Here is a 20,101-nt window from a genome sequence, read left to right as displayed (position 1 = left end):
TAAAAGCTATGAATGTCCTATGAATCCATCACCTCTCTTAAATGAAAAATGCTTTAATCACAAAAGAATAAGAAGTACAGGATTTCGAAATTTATCTCTAAAACTAGTTGAATTAGTTTGATGTGGTGACAATACTTTTTGTTTTCTGAATGAATGCTTGAACAGTGCATATGTCTTTTGAATTTGTTGTTTTAAGAATGTTAAAATTGTTGGCTCTTGAAAGAATGAGGAGAAAGAGAACTGTTATTGAGGATCTGAAAAATCATCAAATTGATTCTTGAAGCAAGAAAAAGCAGTGAAAAAAAAATTTCGAAAAAAAAAAATTTCAAAAAAAAAAAGAGAAGAAAAAGAAAGAAAAAGAAAGAAATAAAGTTGTGAACCAAAGCAAAAAGAGTGTGCTTAAGAACCCTGGACACCTCTAATTGGGGACTCTAGCAAAGCTGAGTCACAATCTAAATAGGTTCACCCAATTATGTGTCTGTGGCATGTATGTATCCGGTGGTAATACTGGAAGACAGAGTGCTTTGGGCCACAGCCAAGACTCATACACTAGCTATGTTCAAGAATCATTATACTTAACTAGGAGAATCAATAACACTATCTGAGTTCTGAGTTCTCATAGATGCCAATCATTCTGAACTTCAAAGGATAGAGTGAGATGCCAAAACTGTTCGGAGGCAAAAAGCTACTAGTCCCGCTCATCTAATTGGAACTATGTTTCTTTGATATTTTGGAGTCTATAGTATATTCTCTTCTTTTTATCCTATTTTGATTTTCAGTTGCTTGGGGACAAGCAACAATTTAAGTTTGGTGTTGTGATGAGCGGATAATTTATACGCTTTTTGGCATTGTTTTTAGTATGTTTTTAGTATGATTTAGTTAGTTTTTAGTATATTTTTATTAGCTTTTAATTAAAATTCACTTTTCTGGACTTTACTATGAGTTTGTGTGTTTTTCTGTGATTTCAGGTATTTTCTGGCTGAAATTGAGGGTCCTGAGCAAAAATCTGATCCAGAGACCAAAAAGGACTGCAGATGCTGTTGGATTCTGACCTCCCTGCATTCGAAGTGGATTTTCTGGAGCTACAGAAGCCCAATTGGCGCGCTCTCAACGGCATTGAAAAGTAGACATCCTGGGCTTTCCAGCAATATATGATAGTCCATACTTTGCCCAAGATTTGATGGCCCAAACTGGCGTAGCAATTCGGCCTCAGAAATTCCAGCGTTAAACGCCGGAATTGGCATAAAACTTGGAGTTAAATGCCCAAACTGGCATGAAAGCTGGCGTTTAGCTCCAGAAAAGGTCTCTACACGAAAATGCTTCATTGCTCAGCCCAAGCACACACCAAGTGGGCCCGGAAGTAGATTTTTCTGTCATTTACTCAATTCTGTAAACCTTAGGATACTAGTTTACTATTAATAGGACCTTTTGACATTGTTCTTGTATCTCTCATGACACTTTACACGTTTCTTTGTGTACCTTCCACAGCATGAGTCTCTAAACCCCATGGTTGGGGGTGAGGAGCTCTGCTGTGTCTTGATGGATTAATGCAATTACTACTGTTTCTTATTCAATCATGCTTGCTTCCATTCTAAGATAATACTTGTTCTTAATCCGGATGAATGTGATGATCCGTGACAATCATCATCATTCTCAACCATGAACGTGTGCCTGACAACCACCTCCGTTCTACCTTAGATTGAGTAGTTATCTCTTGGATTCTTTAATCGGAATCTTCGTGGTATAAGCTAGAACTGATGGCGGCATTCAAGAGAATCCGGAAGGTCTAAACCTTGTCTGTGGTATTCTGAGTGGGATTCAATGACTGAATGACTGTGACGTGCTTCAAACTCCTAGCAGGCGGGGCGTTAGTGACAGACGCAAAAGTATCGATGGATATTATTCCGGCCTGACCGAGAACCGACAGCTGAATTCCGCTATGCTGTGACAGAGCATATGCAATCGCTTTCACTGAGAGGATGGGAGGTAGCCATTGACAACGGTGAAACCCTACATACAGCTTGCCATGGAAGGAGCCTTGCGTGCTTGAAGAAGGAGACATTAGGAAAGCAGAGATTCAGAAGATGGAGCATCTCCAAACCCCAACCTATTCTCCATTACTGCAATACAAGTAACCATTTCATGTTCTTTTGCTTTTTACAATCAATCCTGATAATTTCTGATATCCTGACTAAGATTTACAAGATAACCATAGCTTGCTTCAAGCCGACAATCTCCGTGGGATCGACCCTTGCTCACGCAAGGTATTACTTGGACGACCCAGTGCACTTGCTGGTTAGTTGTGCGGGATTGCAAAAGTGTGATTGCAATTTCGTGCACCAATCATCATGTCCAGGGATTATTCCTCGCCCATCTTCTTTTGTGAATGAAATGGTAGGGAGGTCGGATGGCTCTTCCCCGACCTGATAGACTCTTTTGAGATGTCTTTTGCGAGAGGATTTGGTGAGTCCTCCTCCCGCGAACCCTCCTGAGATCATGTGAATATGTCTCTCTGGTGTCTGCGGTGGTGGGTCTCTTCTATCCGTGTCGTCTCGCTTTCTCTTTCCGTGACCGTCCGACCTTTCTATGAGATATCTATCAAGCCGACCTTCTCTAGCCAGCTTTTCTATCACATTTTTAAGGTCGTAACAGTCGTTTGTGGAGTGACCATATATCTTATGGTACTCGCAGTAATCGTTGCGGCTTCCTCCTTTTTATTTTTAATGGGTCTAGGGGGTGGCAATCTCTCAGTGTTGCAAATCTCTCTGTATACGTCCACTATAGAGACTTTCAGAGGAGTATAAGAGTGATATTTTCTCGGCCTTTCGAGACCGAGTTTTTCTTTTTTCTTGGTTTCCCTTTCCCTCTCTTTTGTTGAGGGAGGGGGTCCGGGTCGCCAACTCAGGTCTCTTAATTTGGCATTTTCCTCCATGTTGATGTACTTTTCAGCTCTTTCCTGTACATCACTCAAGGAGGTGGGGTGTCTTTTGGATATGGACTGCGAGAAAGGACCTTCCCTAAGTCCATTGACTAACCCCATTATTACTGCTTCGGTGGGTAGGTCTTGAATCTCCAAACATGCTTTGTTGAACCTTTCCATATAGGTTCGTAAAGATTCTCCGACCTCCTGCTTTATTCCCAAGAGGCTCGGTGCATGTTTCACTTTGTCTTTCTGGATTAAGAACCTCATCAAAAACTTCCTCGAGAGGTCTTCAAAACTAGTAACCGACCTCGGGGGGAGGCTATCGAACCACTTCATCACTGCTTTTAATAAAGTGGTCGGGAAGGCCTTGCATCGTGTAGCGTCGAAAGCGTCAGCTAGGTACATCCGACTTTTGAAGTTGCTCAGGTGATGCTTCGGATCCGTGGTCCCGTCATAGAGGTCCATGTCAGGGCTTTTGAAGTTTCTCGGAACTTTAGCCCTCATGATGTCCTCGCTAAAGGGATCCTCCCCACCTAAAGGTGGTTCTTCGTGTTCATCGCGGGAGTTGCGACTTTTGAGGGAGGATTCCAACTGTAAGAGCTTTCTTTCTAACTCTTTTCGTCGTTCCATCTCCTCTTTTAGGCTCTTTTCAGTTTCCTTTTGTCGTTCTCGCTCCTGCTCTAATTGTTCCAAGCGGCTGTGGACTAATCCCATGAGTTCAGTTACATGGGGTGGTCCTTCTTTTTCTGATTCGCGCCCTTCTGAGGAGTTCACCTTCGGATTCTTTATTCCGGAAGTGCCTTCCCTGTGTTGATTATCGATTTCTTGGTGGAGGGTGAGGTCCGCATCGTTGTTGCCTGTGTCCAGATTCTCTTGTTCAGAATCTGTCTCCACATGGCCTTCTTCGTGGGATCTATCTGCCATCGTTGGATGATCTCTCAGGTCCCCGGCAACGGCGCCAATGTTACGATGGGTAACCGGAGATTAATAAGATGGATGGCTTTGGTTGGCCCAATCGTCCGCGTATGGTGGCTTCCGAGCTGGTTTGCACGTTGGAGCCTCCTTCCGACTTGTGCTCGTGAGTGAATGGGGGGTGGTACCTGCAAAGACACTCCGATGCCTAAGTTAGCAATGGTGCGAGCAGGTCTAGAGAGTATTGGGCTTAGAGATACCTGAGGGGTGTCAGTGTATTTGTAGTGGTGAGCCAATAACCACCGTTGGAGTAGTGCCATATTTTTAGGGTGTTAACCGTCCCATTATCTTAGGGAGGTTAAGATATGGCTTGATTAAAGTAGTTAGAGAGATTTTAGGGACAGTTACTCATTTGAATGAGTGCTTATCTGCCAACTATTCTCCGTCCCGACTTCTTGGGAGTAAGTCGGGTTTGACACCGACTTCTAAGTGTGAAGGTTGGTGTTTTAGTAAGGCTCAATCCTCTGGACTAGGCCTCTTATTTGGACCTGGGCCTTTATTATTGGGCCAGGGTAGGAACAAATACAATATTTGTTGTACTACTTACAGTACAATTTTAGAGATTTTAAATTTTTTTACTTTGAACACAAAATATAACAATATAAGCTAATATTTTTTTTCTTTTTTTCTTTTTTATATTTTTTTATCAATTTAAGAATTATTACCTATGGTACTTTTTGTTATTCTTTTTTTAAGTAACAATATTGATATTTTTTTTATCTTTTTTATACTCATCTTTAATAGAATTCATTTTTTTTCTTTTTAATAAAAACTGCATAAAACAATTAAAATTGAATCAATAAATTTCAATACCAAATACTAAAAACGAATAATCCATAATAGAAAGTAATTCAATTTAAAGGGCATGGATTCCTTACTCCCACTTTTATGTGGGAGTACCATTAACCTATCTAAAATTATTTACAAATTGAATCCCATTTTCTTATTTTTTAAAAAAACTAATAATTAAAATTTTGCCTCTCTAGTTTTGCTTTTCACACTTTTTCCCTTTTCTTGTAATTATAGTTTCAGAGATGAGAGATATCTCTGCTAGGGTTTTTTCAATAATGCTCATGTTCTTCTCCCATCTCTGTAGCTACCACTGTCGCTATTGCTGTCTTCACTCAGCACTGCCACCACCACTTCTACTGCCGCCACACCACACTTTCCGGTCCTCTGCGTTGTTGCGTTTTGTCTCTGCTCCTGCGAACTACTCAGGTTTCATTTTACTTTATTTGTTTTAATGCTTTTTCTATGGTAATTCTTGTGAATTTGGAGGTTTTTCTGTTGTCTTCGCACCATAGTTCTTATTTTATTTTATCCCTCTGCCCTGCTTTTTTGCTTTTTCAAAAAGAAATTGCGATAAGTCACTGAAGCAATTTTAATTATGTGAGACATGAGTCCGAGAGATACATCATGCAGAATTGGTCTTTCTTTATCAATTAGAAGATAAATCTTGTTGTCTATATGATTGTTAGACTTGATTGATTAATTTTTATTTTGTAATGTGTTTGCATAAAGAATTAATTGATGGAACATGTCCATGAGAATTGAAAATCTTATTCTCTTCTAACAAAGAACTATCTTAATTAATTTTGGATTTTTTTCATAGCATCTACTTTTAGTTATATACTATCAAATGTACTTCCTGTCATCCTAATGTAGCAGAGTTGTATTCAGTATTCAGTTTTAGTAAGGAAGAAAACAGGCTTCATCAGTTGTGAGCAAGGAGAATAGGCACTGTTTATCCTCTGCATTCCTAATTCACTGTTTGTTATTTAAGTGAATTTGAAAGTTCTTGCTCTAGCAGGATCCAACAATAATCTTTAGTTATTTGGCAGAGTATGCTTTTTGAGAAGTGTGCAAATGTGTAATTTTGATTGGCAATAAATTTATTTATGAGTTTAATAGTTTTACTTGAATGTTGTTTTGATTTCAAAAGAATTGTATAGTAAACCAGTTTTCAATTAAAAGTTTCCTGTCCTTATATGTCGGTGATCATATATTGCATTTGTGAGAATCATGATAGTTTGCACTAACTTTGGCTATAGCTTTTCACATAGAATACGTACCACAACCAAAAGAAAGCTGTAAATTTGATGACATGTAACATGGTTAGATTAGATGTATCCATATATCTAGAATGTGCACAACAATAATCCATATTTGTGTTCGTCGGTCATCAATCTTAAATTTTATACATAAAATACAGTGTAGAGTGAAATAGATACCTGAATGATTCCCTTGCTATGGGTGAGACCATGCATTGATTTATGCCTCTCTCACCACTTTCTAAGTCTTCCCTTCTCTTAATATCTTCCTCATCTTGGTAGAATTGATAATCTTGATACTTAAGAAGCACTAGGAGTCACAATATTAAATCTATTAGCATAAAGTTGTGACGTATATAGTTTAAATTTCTGAACATTAACTTTTTGGTTTAATTATAGTCATGCTAATTGTGAAGTGCAACGGTTTACAAAGTTTCTGATAAAAAACTTACCAAAATTTCCTTAATTCTCCTTTTGTTCTTCAATCATCTAGCATTTTCATTTTTTGTGCAATATTTGAAATTTTCTACACACCTCAGTGTTCTTATCTTTCTCCCAATCATTACTGCAGAGAAAGACATCAAAACTACTGCTTTTGATAATTCTCAATGACACAGTGGATCCTTTTATGGTGTTGATAACTCTAGTTATAATAGAACTTACTATCAGGTAGTGACTTTAATTAACTATGTTGTTTGACATTTTATATTTTGTTCAAAGTAGATTCTTGACTTACTTGAAAATTGCTACTCTTTTTATTCTTTAGGAGTCGATATATGCTCAAGCACCGCATGGAATTTCTGGTGTTCAATATTTTGAAAACTATCAACAGCAATTTGATCCTAGATATGGAAGAGGATATGGTGTTCTTACACCACACCAGCAATCTCAACAGCCTAATTTTATTTGTCCCACCACAGACTGCTCAGGTTCCCCAACCTCCCCAAATATTTTAACATATAACAACTTAAACCATTAAGAAACTAACAGTAGCAAATTTTTGTGTCTTTGTTTGGAATTGGTGTTCAATTACCCCATGTTTTTGTCATTGTAAACAATCATCTCTAGATTGTTTTGAAAAACAGAATTATGAGCTTGTGTTTTATATATTGTTTAAGTGACATTTTTCTTCTGTTTATATATGCTGAACAGATTGTGAGGGAGACCAAATGTTATTGAATACATTTTTGACTTCTTTGGTACCACTATCTTTTGTCAAATTTGGTTTGAAGCATTAGAAGATTTCATAGAGTGATCATTGCCTCGGCATTTACAGGTAACCTCTGATTTATTCCATCATTATTTTCTTTTTGTGCTTAATTTGTGACATGCTGTGATTTTTAGGATTTTCTGGTTTTGAAGTATGGAAGCAGAAAAGGTGATTCACTGGTGTAATAAGGATAGTCTCACAATCTGAATTATATAACAAATTTTATTTATCCATTAGTGCTTTCTCATTTTGAATCCATTTATCTGGTAAATGAACTAAATATTACTTCACCGCATTAGCATTCATCTTATTCCCTTTATTTGTTATTTTGTTTGGGAAAGAAGTTTTGTATCTTTATAAGTGCAAGATGAAAGCAAAAGTTATTATTGAACCAACAATAGATAATTGTATTCTAAATATAAAGCTCTAGAGTATTTCAAGTAAAACGGTCTAGAAAAATAAGTTTATTCATAATTGCTTTATGAATTTGAAGCTGACTGGCACAGAATGACTTTTACTATGTTGGTTGCCTAAAATTGAAAGTGGTCGAAATGCTCTAGGCATTGAAGTAGCAGGGAAGGGTGCAATTAGTTTTGAAAAATTGGAGTAATATCTTGGTGTAATAATTGTGTGACTTTATTTTATGATTGATATTGTACTTTGTAATTTTATATGATTATTTGTATTAAGTTATATTGTATTATATAACTTAAGATAGATCAATTATATCTTATAAATTTAGGATATGTTTGAGCTTTTTATTGCTCATTCTTTGGATTAAGTTATATTGTATCTATTATACCAGCAATAATTGATTACAATAATATATAGGTCACTAATAATTTATATTATTTTTTTCATATAACTGACAAATTAAAGGAAATTAGTAATATAAAATTGTAACATGTAGAGGAAGGATAAATTAGTGTATAAACTAATGAAAAATAATTCAGTAATATGACTTTCAGATATGCAAAACGTGATATAGAGAAAATAGTAAGTTTTGAGGGTTGGGAAGTTCATACGGCAATAGGTATTTTTAAGTGTATAAATAGGTTGTATTACATGATATGTTGATTTAATTACACTAACACATTTGTTAATGCTTAGTAAAATAAATTACAGCAGCATGAGAAGAGAAATTTGAATAAGATACAAGCATAGTAGCTTATGATACATTAATAACATCTTTGGTGAGATTGGGAACAATTATTCATATCTTCTTTTTAAATTTAATAAAATAGATATTTTTTTATTATGCATTTTTTATTTCTCTCGTTAAGTCATTATGAATCACTTTTTTGTTATCATAGAAAGAACTTACTCATAATTATAATTTAACTTCAAAATCATCAATTATTTATCTCATTTTTTTTTATAATGAGCTCTTTTTTATTAAAATAAAAAAACAAAATGTATAATATATATTTCACAATTATAAAGACAAACTGTATAATGAGCTCTTTATTATTATTATTATTATTATTATTATTATTATTATTATTATTATTATTATTATTATTATTATTATTATTATTACAAGCTTAGAGCTAGAATACTCTAAAACTGAAGTTAAGTTCTTCTTTAAGAATCCTTGGTTCAGAGGAGGTGGTTGTTCCCTTGGCAAAAGAGCATAAGGAAAAAAAAAATTGCAGCAAACTGAACTGTTGTAAACCACTACACTATTTAAAATTGTAAACTACTAAACCATTTACTTGCACAATTTCATACTACTAAACTATTATAATTAGCGGTTACTTTCTGTAGGAATCTTCTATGATACAAAATATGGGAGAATGGATGATGCATATAAGACGTTTGATGAAAATTGTCAACGAAGAACTTGCGGCTTATACCACTATGATTACTTCGTGTGCTTATAGTGCAGATTCTTGCCCCTATCTGACGTTGGTATATTCATGCTCTTATTTTGGAAACAGTTAAATTGCTTCCACCGAGATTATTAACAATTTAATTCATTATCTGGAAGCTATTTGATTTCCAATAAAGGAACATCCTTCAACAATTTCAGTTGTGTGCAGAAATGAAGCAGCATGATTCCGTTGAAGTTCACAACAATTTAGCAATGGATAATTCAGTGAATATACTAAAGAAAACCATGGTCATGAATGAATCAAATGTGTTAGGAATTTATGATACCCACTGAAAGTTCTAGATCATGAAGAATGAGAAGAATACTTGCTTAGTTCCTGAATCACCTCTACCATATTTGGCCTTTGCTCAGAAAGCTCATGAATGCACATCACTGCAATCTTTGAAAGAATTGCTGCTTCTAGTTTCGAATATTTTTCCTTTAGATTTGTGTCCACAAAATCATCAAATCTCAAAAACTCAACTGCCATTCTGATTGAACCCCCTACTGTTGTCTTCCCAGACAGGACTTAAAGAACAATGACACCGAATGCATAAACGTCGCTCTTCTCGGTGATGCGTCCAGTGGTAATGTATTCAGGAGCTAGGTATCCCATGGCAACACCAACTTTTGGTGCCGAGTAAACAATGTCGTCTGCTAGAAGCTTGGGGAACCCAGCATCCATGATCAATGGGTTAAACTGATTGTCAAGAAGAACTTTTTCAACTAAAATATTTTGGTGAACCATTGTAGGTTTGCTTGCTTCATTGCTGTGCAGATATCCAAGACCTGGTTAAAAAGGATTAGCAAATACTCAATATCAACCAGATAGATACTTATGTTCATTCTGCATAATGATTATAGCTTAATCTTTACTATAGGTTCATAATAGTCATCTTAATTCATGTAACCGATGCTAAATACTAAATAGTTGAAAAATACATTGTTGTAAGAAAGAGGCAAATTTTCTGATCTACAATGAGTTTCTTAGAAAATATTGGGTGTCGAAAAAGAACTACCCTTTTGCATTGCCCTTGATGATGGAAACCCTATTAGAAGACTCAAGCACATTTTCACTTCCATCTTCCATATCAAGATAACAAAATCATAGACATTCACCGGTTACAAAATCATAGACAAGGTAACATTCACCTCTACTACTTGAGTAACAAAAACCTCTCATCTTTATAATGTTTTCATGTCTCAGTGAGGTTAGCAGGCTCAATCCCTTCAAGAATTCAATTTCCTCAGGTATGCAGCATGTCACATTAATACTTCTGATGACCACAGAAGAACCATCTCTGAGAACTCATTTGTAGACGGCAGAGAATTTGCTCTAACCCAATAAAAATAGAAGCAAGTGAGAAAGTATCGGTATGAAGCTGAACAAGCTTATGCAAACATATTACAAAATAAAAATTAATCAATCAAGTCTAACAATCATATAGACAACAAGATTTAACTTCTAATTGATAAAGAAAGACCAATTCTGCATGATGTATCTCTCGGACTCATGTCTCACATAATTAAAATTGCTTCAGTGACTTATCGCAATTTCTTTTTGAAAAAGCAAAAAAGCAGGGCAGAGGGATAAAATAAAATAAGAACTGTGGTGCGAAGACAACAGAAAAACCTCCAAATTCACAAGAATTGCCATAGAAAAAGCATTAAAACAAATAAAGTAAAATGAAACCTGAGTAGTTCGCAGGAGCAGAGACAAAACGCAACAACGCAGAGGACCGGAAAGTGTGGTGTGGCGGCAGTAGAAGTGGTGGTGGCAGTGCTGAGTGAAGACAGCAATAGCGACAGTGGTAGCTGCAGAGATGGGAGAAGAACATGAGCATTATTGAAAAAAACCCTAGCAGAGATATCTCTCATCTCTGAAACTATAGTTACAAGAAAAGGGAAAAAGTGTGAAAAACAAAACTAGAGAGGCAAAATTTTAATTATTAGTTTTTTTAAAAAATAAGAAAACGGGGTTCAATTTGTAAATAATTTTAGATAGGTTAATGGTACTCCCACATAAAAGTGGGAGTAAGGAATCCATGGCCCAATTTAAAAAATGTCAAATAAAAAGATATACTAGTTGTACTATTGTACCACACTTTATACGGATAAAACCAAGTTATATTTCGACAAAATTTATTATAAAAACGGCTCTATCTTAACGGAACACTCCTTGTAATCTTGCCACGAGATCAGTCGCAAAGATCTCGAATAAAATCAACGACTATTTCAATACTAACCGAGCTATAAATCAAGCACAGTACCGACAATATAACAAGAAGAAATTCATCCCCACAACAACACACCATAAAACAATACTCCACATATACTCGCTATTATTTTTAAGAGATCTTTTTTATTGATTTGGGCGTCGGAATCCTTTTTACAGATACCACATTTTCGAATTCACGAGGATACTTCTAGTTCGATTCAGGCTACAAAGCGTCTTAGGATTAACGTGAGGCTGTGACGCGAGGCCGATATATAACTCGAAAGGAATATCCTTGCCAAAACACTAATAATACTAAAGAGATAAAAAAATTTTATTTGGTATTTATTAATTATAATTATTATAATAATTAATAAATATTAAATAAAAAATTTTGATCGTTACTATTTTTTTGTTATCAAATATTTTCGTGATTGAAATAGAAATGATAGTATGAACAAATGTAATTACATGTCAGTGTAGTTTAATAATCATTAGTTTTTATATATTACTTTGTAAGTTGTTTATAGACCATAATCTATGAAATTTATGTGACGATTAAAATTTCAATTTCAAAACGCACACTATAGTCTTATGGTTTGAAGATACTAATTTGTTTCTTCGAATTCTAAATATGAATGAAGAATATAATTACATGAGTAATATAATTTTTTAAATCAATCTCCAAAAAGTTTTTAGTTAGACAATTTAGTTGTTAATAACTTTTACTTATCAAATTAGTTTTTAATATTTTATTTCGTTAGATATATTAATTTTTGCGTTAAATTTAGGTAAAAAATTAGATAAATTAATTATTATTATTTAATAAAAGACACAATAATTTTTAAGAATTTTTTAATTTATATATTTTTTATATAGACATAATTTGATGTGAGAATTTATCTATCTAACGAAATAAAATATTAAAAACTAATTTGATAAGTACAAGTTATTAACAATTAATTTGTCTAACTAAACTTTTTGGAGATTGATTTAAAAAATTATATTACTCATGTAATTAAATTTATTCATACCCTAACCTAAACATTAAGATTCAAGTCCAAATAAGCTAAGAAGGCCCAATACAAAGAATTGGCCTTCGCTGACAATCGACCTCCTTCAAAGAGGTCGGACTCTACGCGTACTTCGCTTCTGAGAAGTCGGGCCTGAAAGATAACTGACAGATAACACTTATTCAAATAAGTAACTGTCCCTAAAATCTCTCGGCCCACTTCTAGAAGTCATATCTTAACTTTTCTAAAATAAAGGGGCGATTATCCTCCTTAAAAGGTGAAAATGCTCTAACGGTAATTATTGGTTCATCACTATAAATACACTGACAACCCTCAAGTATCTCTAAGTTCCAATGCTCTATAAACCTGTAAAGCCCTTTGCTGACTTAGGCACCAGAGTGTCCTTGCAGGTACTACCCCCCATTCTTTCATACATACAAGTCGGACGGCGGCTCCCTGACGCGAATCAAGTCGGAGACCTCCTCCAGCAGACGATTGGACCTACCTTACCAGTTCATCCCATTAATCTCCAGTTGCCCATCATAACATTGGCACCATTACCGGGGACTCGAGAGATCAAGCAGTAATGGCAGATGATTTCAACAAGGATGGAAACACAGCGTCCAACTCTGAGTAAGAGAATCAGGACGTTGGTAATAACGATAGAGTAATAGTCACTCACCAAGGGGTGACTAACTAGCACAAAGAAAGAACCTCAGGGGTGAAGGACCCAAAGGAAAAATCCTCTGAGGGGCATGAATCAAAAAAAGAAGGACAATCCCATGCAACTGATTTCATGGGATTGTTCCATGGTCACCAGGGACGACTAGAGCAGTTGGAACAAGAATTAGAGTGACAGCGAAAGGCGGAAAGGAATCCGCTCTCAAAAGTCAAAGTTCTCGCAACGACCGAGAAGACTCTTCTCTAGGAGGAGAAGATCCGTTCAGCAAGGACATAATGAGGGCAAAAGTTTCAAGGAACTTTAAAAGCCCTGATATGGATCTCTAAGACGGAATTACAGATCCAAAGTATCATTTAAGCAATTTCAAAAGTCGGATGTACCTAGCCGACGCCTCTGATGCTACTCGCTGCAAGGCTTTTGTGACAACCTTGACGAAAGTAGCGATGAAGTGGTTCGATAGTCTCCCTCCAAAGTCGGTCACTAGCTTCGACGACCTCTCGCGTAAGTTTCTTATGCAATTCTCCATCCAGAAGGATAAAGTGAAGCACGCACCGAGCCTCCTGGGAGTAAAACAGGAGGTCGGAGAACCTTTGAAGGACTACATGGAAAGGTTCAACAAAGCATGTTTGGATATTCAAGACCTGCCCACAGAGGCAGTGATTATGGGCCTGGTAAATGGACTCCGAGAAGGCCCCTTCTCCCAGTCCATCTCAAAAAGGCACCCGACCTCTTTGAGTGATGTACAGGAAAGGGCTGAGAAGTACATCAACATGAAGAAAAACACCAGGCTTCGAGAGCCAAGCTGGCGACCTGGGCACTTTCACTCATCAAAAGAGAAAGAGAGAGAGCCCAAGAAAAAAGAAAAAGTCAGCCCTGAAAGGCCTAGGAGATATCACTCCTATACCCCTCTACGAGTTTCCCTAGTTGATGTCTACAAGAAAATTTACCATACTGAAAGACTACCTCCCCTTAGGCCCATCAAAAATAAAAAGGGGGGGGAGTCATGGCAACTACTGTGAGTATCATAAACTATATGGTCAGTCCACAAATGATTATTACAACCTCAAAAATGTGATAGAAAAGCTGGCCAGAGAAGGTCGGCTGGATAGATATCTTATGGAAAGGTCGGACCATCATGGTAAGAGGAAGCGAGATGACGAGGACCGAAGAGACCCACCACTACAAACCCCGGAAAGACATATACATATGATCTCGGGAGGATTCGAGGGAGGCGGACTCACAAAGTCATCTCGCAAGAGGCATTTGAAGGAAGTCTACCAGGTCAAAAGCGAAGCACCCGACCTCCCAACCATCTCTTTCAGTAAAGAAGATGGGCAAGGTGTCATTCCTGGACATGACAACCCAGTGGTGATAACCATGATCCTTGCCAATGTCCATCTTCACAGAACCCTGGTGGATCAGAGAAGCTTAGCCGACATCCTGTTCAAACCGGCATTTGATAAGCTGGGGTTGGACGAAAAGGAGCTAAGAGCTTATCCCGATACTTTATATGGGCTAGGTGATACACCAATAAAGTCACTAGAATTCATACCCATACACACAACTTTCGGGAAAGGGGTAAAGTCCAAAACTCTGAGCATCGACTTCATAGTCGTCGACGTAGATTCTGCATATAATGCTCTAATAGGCTGGACAACCTTAAATCACCTCGGAGCAGTGGTATCCACCCCACACCTTTGCATGAAATTTCCAACACTAGAGGGAATAATAACCATCAAGGGAGATAAAAAACTGGCAAAAAAATGCTACAATGAAAGCCTAAACTTGAGAGGAAAGGGCAAGGAGGTGCACACCATCGAGCTATGAGGAGTCCGAGCTAAGGAAGAATTGTGACTACAGCCGGGGGAAAAATTGAAGAGGTACAGGTCAGAAAAGAGGAAGGAAAAAATACCAACATAGGAGCCAGTCTGAAAGAAGATTTGAAACAGAAGCTTATAAGGCTCCTACAATAGAATTCCGACCTCTTCGCCTGGAAAGCCTCCGACATGCTAGGAATAGATCCCAAACTCATGTCACATAAACTATCACTCTATTAGTATACCCTGGATCGTGACCTGTTCAGCAAAGAAGATAGAAGCTCAAACCTGAATGAGCCAAAGTGGTGGAAGAGCAAGTGCGAACCCTCCTAAAAGCCGGTTTCATCAAAGAGGTCAAGTATCCGGCATGGCTCGCAAATGTGGTGCTAGTCAAAAAGCAAAACGGCAAGTGGAGGATGTGCGTCGATTATACTGACCTGAATAAGGCGTGTCCCAAAGACCTATATCCACTACCAAACATTGATACCTTAGTACTCTGGGTATCAATACTTGTCGTTCATGGATGCATACTTGGAATACAACCAAATACCGATGTACAAGCCGGATCAAGAAAAAACATCATTCATCACACATAGGGCAAACTATTGCTATGTGGTCATACCTCTTGGGCTGAAAAATGCTGGGGCCACATATCAAAGGCTGATAAACAAAGTGTTTGTTCCTCACCTTGGGAATCTAATAATGGAAGTCTATGTAGACGACATGCTAGTAAAAATCAAGGATGAGACCGACCTCTTGGCTGACCTCTCGCAAGTTTTTGCCACCATTAGGATGCATGGGATGAGATTGAATCCCGCAAATTGCACCTTCCCGGTAGAGGCTAGAAAATTTTTGGGATTTATGTTAACACAAAAGGGGATTGAAGCCAATCCTGACAAGTGTAAAGTAGTCCTAGAAATGAAAAGCCCGACTTGCTTAAGGGAGGTCTAGCAGCTGAATGGCCGACTTGCCACCCTCTCCAGATTTTTGGCAGGATCAGCATTAAGATCCCTACCACTCTTCTCCCTACTAAGAAAATGATGCCAGTTCGAATGGACTCCTGAGTGCGAAGAAGCATTCCAGGAGTTCAAAAGGTTTTTAAGCCAACCTCCCATTCTGACCCGACCTAAAGTTGGGAAAGAACTCGTGCTGTATTTGTCCGTAGCCGACAAAGCTGTAGCATCAGCCCTAATACAGGAAGATGAGGTCGGGAAGCATCCTATATACTTCACCAACAAAGTTCTACAAGGCCCTGAATTAAGGTATCAAAAACTTGAGAAGTTTGTATATGCCTTAATAGTAGCCTCTCGAAGGCTACGGCCATATTTTCAAGCTCACACAATAAGAGTTCGAATGAACCAGCCCATGAAGCAAATCCTTCAAAAAATGGATATTGCGGGAAGAATGGTTCAATGGGCCATAAAGCTATCCGAATTCGACCTCAAGTACGAAACTTGGACGGCGATCAAGGCCCAATGCCTCACCGACTTCGTGGAAGAATATGCAGGTGATCAAGAGGAAGCCTCCACGACATGGGAACTATACGTGGATGGATCCTCCAACAAAATCAGAAGCGGTGCAGGCGTAAAACTAGTCAACCAGGAGGAAACTCAAGTAGAAGTCTCCCTCAAATTTGAATTCCCGACTTCTAACAATCAGGCAGAATATGAAGCCTTGATTGCAGGGTTAAAGCTGGCAGAGGAAGTCGGCGCAACGAAAGTAGTTGTGTTCAGCGACTCCCAAATGGTAACCTCACAAATTAATGGAGAGTACCAGGCCAAAGACCCCAACATGAAAAGGTGCTTAGACAAAACCTTTGAGTACCTTAGGCGATTTGCTGAAACCGAGGACAAACACATAACTCGGGATCTTAACAGCAGAGCAGACGCCCTCTCCAAGCTAGCTAGTACCAAGCCAGGGGAAAATAATAGAAGCTTGATCCAAGAAACTCTGCAAGAACCCTCTATCGCAAAAATAGAGGGTAGACAAGACGTCCTTGAAGTTTCCAGATTGGACCTCGGGTGGATGAACCCACTAATCGAATATCTGAAATTCGACATCCTACCCGAAGAGGAAAAAGAGGCCAAGAAGATTCGGAGGGAAGCACAAAACTACACTTTGGTAAAAAATATCCTTTATAAACGAGGGATATCTACACCATTGTTAAAATGCATTCCGACTTTAAGGACAACAAAATTCTTAGAAGAGGTTCATAATGGTATTTGTGGGAACCATCTCGGAGCAAGGTCCTTAGCTAGGAAAGTGACACGAGTCGGGTTCTACTGGCCGACCTTGCAAAAAGATGCCAATGAATTCGTAAAGAAGTGTCAGCCATGCCAAATGCATGCAAACTTCCACGTCGCTCCCCCCGAGGAGCTCATTAGCATAACTTCTCCATGGTCTTTTGCAAAATGGGGATTGGACCTATTAGGATCCTTTTCCCAAGCGCATGGACAAGTAAAATATCTAATAGTGGGAGTAGACTACTTCACAAAGTGGATAGAAGCAGAACCACTAGCCACCATCATAGCCTAGAGAAGTCGGAAGTTCCTTTACAAGAACATTATCACTAGGTATGTGGTACCCCACTCTATTACCACTGATAATGGAACTCAGTTCACAGACTCCACCTTCAGAAACCTGGTAGCCAGTATGAAGATCAAGCATCAGTTCACCTCAGTAGAGCACCCACAAGCAAATGGGTAAGCCGAGGCAGCCAACAGAGTCATACTGGCTGGGTTGAAGAAAAGGTTGCAAGAGGCAAATGGAGCATGGGCTGAAGAACTCCCTCAAGTATTATGGACTTATTGGACCATACCTCAGTTTGCCACAGGAGAAACACCTTTCCGACTTGCTTATGGCATAGAAGCCATGATACCAGTTGAAATCAACAAGCAAAGTCCAAGGGTGAGCTTCTACGATGAAGTTAGAAACGTACAGGGGCACAAAGAAGAACTCCAGCTGCTTCTCGAAGTCCGAGAGCAAGCCCAGATAAGAGAAGCAGCGCTAAAGCAAAGGATGACGAATAGATACAACAAGAAAGTCATTCAAAGAAGCTTCACTCTAGACGACTTGGTCTTGATCAGAAATGACATTGGAGTTAACAAGTCGGAGGAGGAAAAGCTTGCTGCTAACTGGAAAGGGTCATACAAAATTAGTGAGGTCTTAGGAAAAGGCTACTACAAGGTGACCAACTTAAACGGCACCGAACTACCTAGGTCGTGGCATGCTTGTAACATGAAAAGGTACTATAGTTAAAAGCGAACTCCACTCCCTGATGTACTCTTTTTCCCGACTTCTTGGTTTTTTCCTAAAAAAAGGTTTTCCTGAAGGGGGTTTTAACGAGGCATCAAAGTGGAGACTAAAGGGCAACAATTTTTAACCCCTTAGTAGCAAAAAGTACCTTTTGCCTAATAAATAAAGGTCTTTTCCTACATCTCTTTGTAAATTTCATTAAGTTATCACCATTTTTCTATGAAACACACCGAACTTAAGCTCAACAAAACGTGAAAATCCAATGACCGACCTAAGTGGTTGTCAGGATAAAACGACGAGGTACAAGTCGGTGTAAAGACGTCATAAAAACATATCATAATAACTCGGAAATATATTGACTAACAAGTTGGAAAAACCGAGAAGAATTGAAATGCATCGCGAAAATAACCTAAGTTAGTAATGATTCGAATAAAAAAATTCGAATCCATAAGGAATACCAAAAAGAGAAAAAAGAAAGCCATCAAAAGCGAAGGCACAAGCTGACTCAAGTCTTTGAAAAATCCAAAAACAACTTAGACAAGACATAGCCTGCCCAGATAAGAAGGCTTTTTCAAAGATGAAAAGATCAAAAGGGGGTTTTGTTTTAAGAAAAACCTAATGAAAATTTGCAGAAAGCATGAACACGCCAAATCAATCTTAAACCCCTTATCCAAAAAAGGGGTAGAAATTAAACGCATTTTTTGTTAACGGCCATAAAAGGCCAGGAAGAGTTATAAACAAACCACAAAAAACAAATGAAATTGTTCAAAGAAGGGGCCCACAAACCAGGCCACAAAATAGCTCAAGTCAATCAGAAGAAGAAAAATTAAGGGCCACCAGAGGTCGGATCAGCGTCAGGGATAGAAGTCGGATCAGCGGCAGGGGAGGACGGAGCAGTCTCTTCAGCAGCAGAAGCAGGCACGCCTGAAGAACTCGGTAGGTCTCCATCTGGCCGCTCCTCACGAGGAGGAGATTCTACTATTCTCTTCCCATGAGTCTTCAGGTCGGAGTCAGTCTCAGGTCGGGGAGGAGAGACAATAGCCCATCAACAACTATTTTATCAGGATCGAGAGGAGAAAGGTCCAGGCCAGGAGCGATAACTCCGACCTACTCCTTAAAGATCCTCCAGGCCTCCTCCGAGCTCTCAGCCACGGAGTCCTCTAAATCCTGATAAGCCTCCCGACCTCTTGCCAGCTCCTTCTTCAGGTCAAGATTATCCCTAAAGAGCCTGACATAATTATGCTCCGCCTTCTCCTTTAGGCCCTTCGCCATGACACACTTGCCCATTAACCTCTTCACCCTCTCCTGGAGACGGTCCCTCTCCTCCCTCAGATCGGCGACCTCTTCCTTCAGCCTCTTCTCTTCCTCTTGATAAAAGAAGATCTTCCCCTCCAACTCCTCAACCTTTTAGGTAGAACCCAGAGAGCTAAGGGGAGTCTTTTCCAAGATATCAAGAAGTTTTGTGCACACACCAGCAGCCCTAACACTCCCCTGAACCATAATATTAAGATGGTTTCGAACGAAAACATCGTCCATATCAATTTTAGTATGGGGAAAGATGTGATTCGGAACGAATTTAGGACCATCAAAATTAGAACCTTTAGAAGAAGAGCCAGAAGTCTTGCGCTTCTTTTAGGTGGGTTCATGGGAAGATCGGGCCAGAGGAATGGGAGGAGGAAGAGAAGAAGTAGAAGAGGAGGATACCAAAATAGGACGAGAAGAGGTCCCCAAATCATGAGGAGGAGGAGGAGGAGGAAGAGTACCAGCGGCCCTGGCAGCATCGACTCGAGCCCGAGACCTCCTCTTGGCATCCTGGACCTTCTGGTAGGAGGAGCTGGAACCTTTCTTCACCATCTCTAAAAGGAAGGAAACTAAAATTAAGTCTACAAATCGAAAAACTACAAGTCGGAAATAACAAATAAGAAGATTACAAGTCGGAAATTATCAAAATCAACAATAAAGCCACCTAATTGGGTCCGCACAAAACTTGAAGATCCCTGAAGAAACTTTTTTGTATCCAAGTAAAGGGCTCTTCCCCAAACTTCTCGAAAGAACCCCACAACAGCCTCGCAACCTCGTCCAAGTCATTC

At 38.5% G+C, this 20,101-nt stretch overlaps 3 protein-coding genes across 3 annotated transcripts; 2 read left to right on the top strand and 1 right to left on the bottom strand.

The window, feature by feature from the left end:
• The first annotated feature begins 3,386 nt into the window (after nt 1–3,386).
• Nucleotides 3,387–7,125, top strand: LOC130967000 (uncharacterized). Its single transcript, XM_057891824.1, has 5 exons — nt 3,387–3,516; nt 4,992–5,113; nt 6,518–6,615; nt 6,713–6,875; nt 7,099–7,125. Exons 1-5 carry the CDS (start codon nt 3,387–3,389, stop codon nt 7,123–7,125), a joined length of 540 nt encoding a protein of 179 aa, XP_057747807.1.
• A 2,433-nt stretch (nt 7,126–9,558) lies between these two features.
• Nucleotides 9,559–13,465, bottom strand: LOC130966999 (proline-rich receptor-like protein kinase PERK3). The gene is made up of 3 exons (XM_057891823.1): nt 13,320–13,465; nt 10,723–10,844; nt 9,559–9,818 (listed from the first exon to the last, which is right to left on the bottom strand). The coding sequence occupies exons 1-3, from the start codon at nt 13,463–13,465 to the stop codon at nt 9,559–9,561; spliced, it is 528 nt and encodes a 175-aa protein (XP_057747806.1).
• Nucleotides 13,466–16,142: 2,677 nt separating this feature from the next.
• Nucleotides 16,143–17,291, top strand: LOC130966998 (uncharacterized). The gene has a single exon (XM_057891822.1). The coding sequence runs from the start codon at nt 16,143–16,145 to the stop codon at nt 17,289–17,291; it is 1,149 nt and encodes a 382-aa protein (XP_057747805.1).
• Nucleotides 17,292–20,101: the final 2,810 nt, after the last annotated feature.

This window comes from Arachis stenosperma, chromosome 3, assembly GCF_014773155.1.
Source record: "Arachis stenosperma cultivar V10309 chromosome 3, arast.V10309.gnm1.PFL2, whole genome shotgun sequence".
Taxonomy (NCBI): Eukaryota; Viridiplantae; Streptophyta; class Magnoliopsida; order Fabales; family Fabaceae; genus Arachis; species Arachis stenosperma.
This window is presented reverse-complemented; position numbering and strand designations above follow the sequence as displayed.

Excerpts from the sequence above, each read along its gene's own strand:
- LOC130966998 (XM_057891822.1), top strand. The coding sequence starts at position 16,143 with ATGGATATTGCGGGAAGAATGGTTCAATGGGCCATAAAGCTATCCGAA.
- LOC130967000 (XM_057891824.1), top strand. The coding sequence starts at position 3,387 with ATGTCAGGGCTTTTGAAGTTTCTCGGAACTTTAGCCCTCATGATGTCC. Across the intron at positions 5,114-6,517 it reads TGCTCCTGCGAACTACTCAG|AGAAAGACATCAAAACTACT; the intron begins GTTTCATTTTAC and ends TCATTACTGCAG. Across the intron at positions 6,876-7,098 it reads TCCCACCACAGACTGCTCAG|ATTGTGAGGGAGACCAAATG; the intron begins GTTCCCCAACCT and ends TATGCTGAACAG.
- LOC130966999 (XM_057891823.1), bottom strand. The coding sequence starts at position 13,465 with ATGGAGAATTGCATAAGAAACTTACGCGAGAGGTCGTCGAAGCTAGTG. Across the intron at positions 10,845-13,319 it reads GCATCAGAGGCGTCGGCTAG|CTACCACTGTCGCTATTGCT; the intron begins GTACATCCGACT and ends CCATCTCTGCAG. Across the intron at positions 9,819-10,722 it reads TGCTCCTGCGAACTACTCAG|GTCTTGGATATCTGCACAGC; the intron begins GTTTCATTTTAC and ends CTTTTTAACCAG.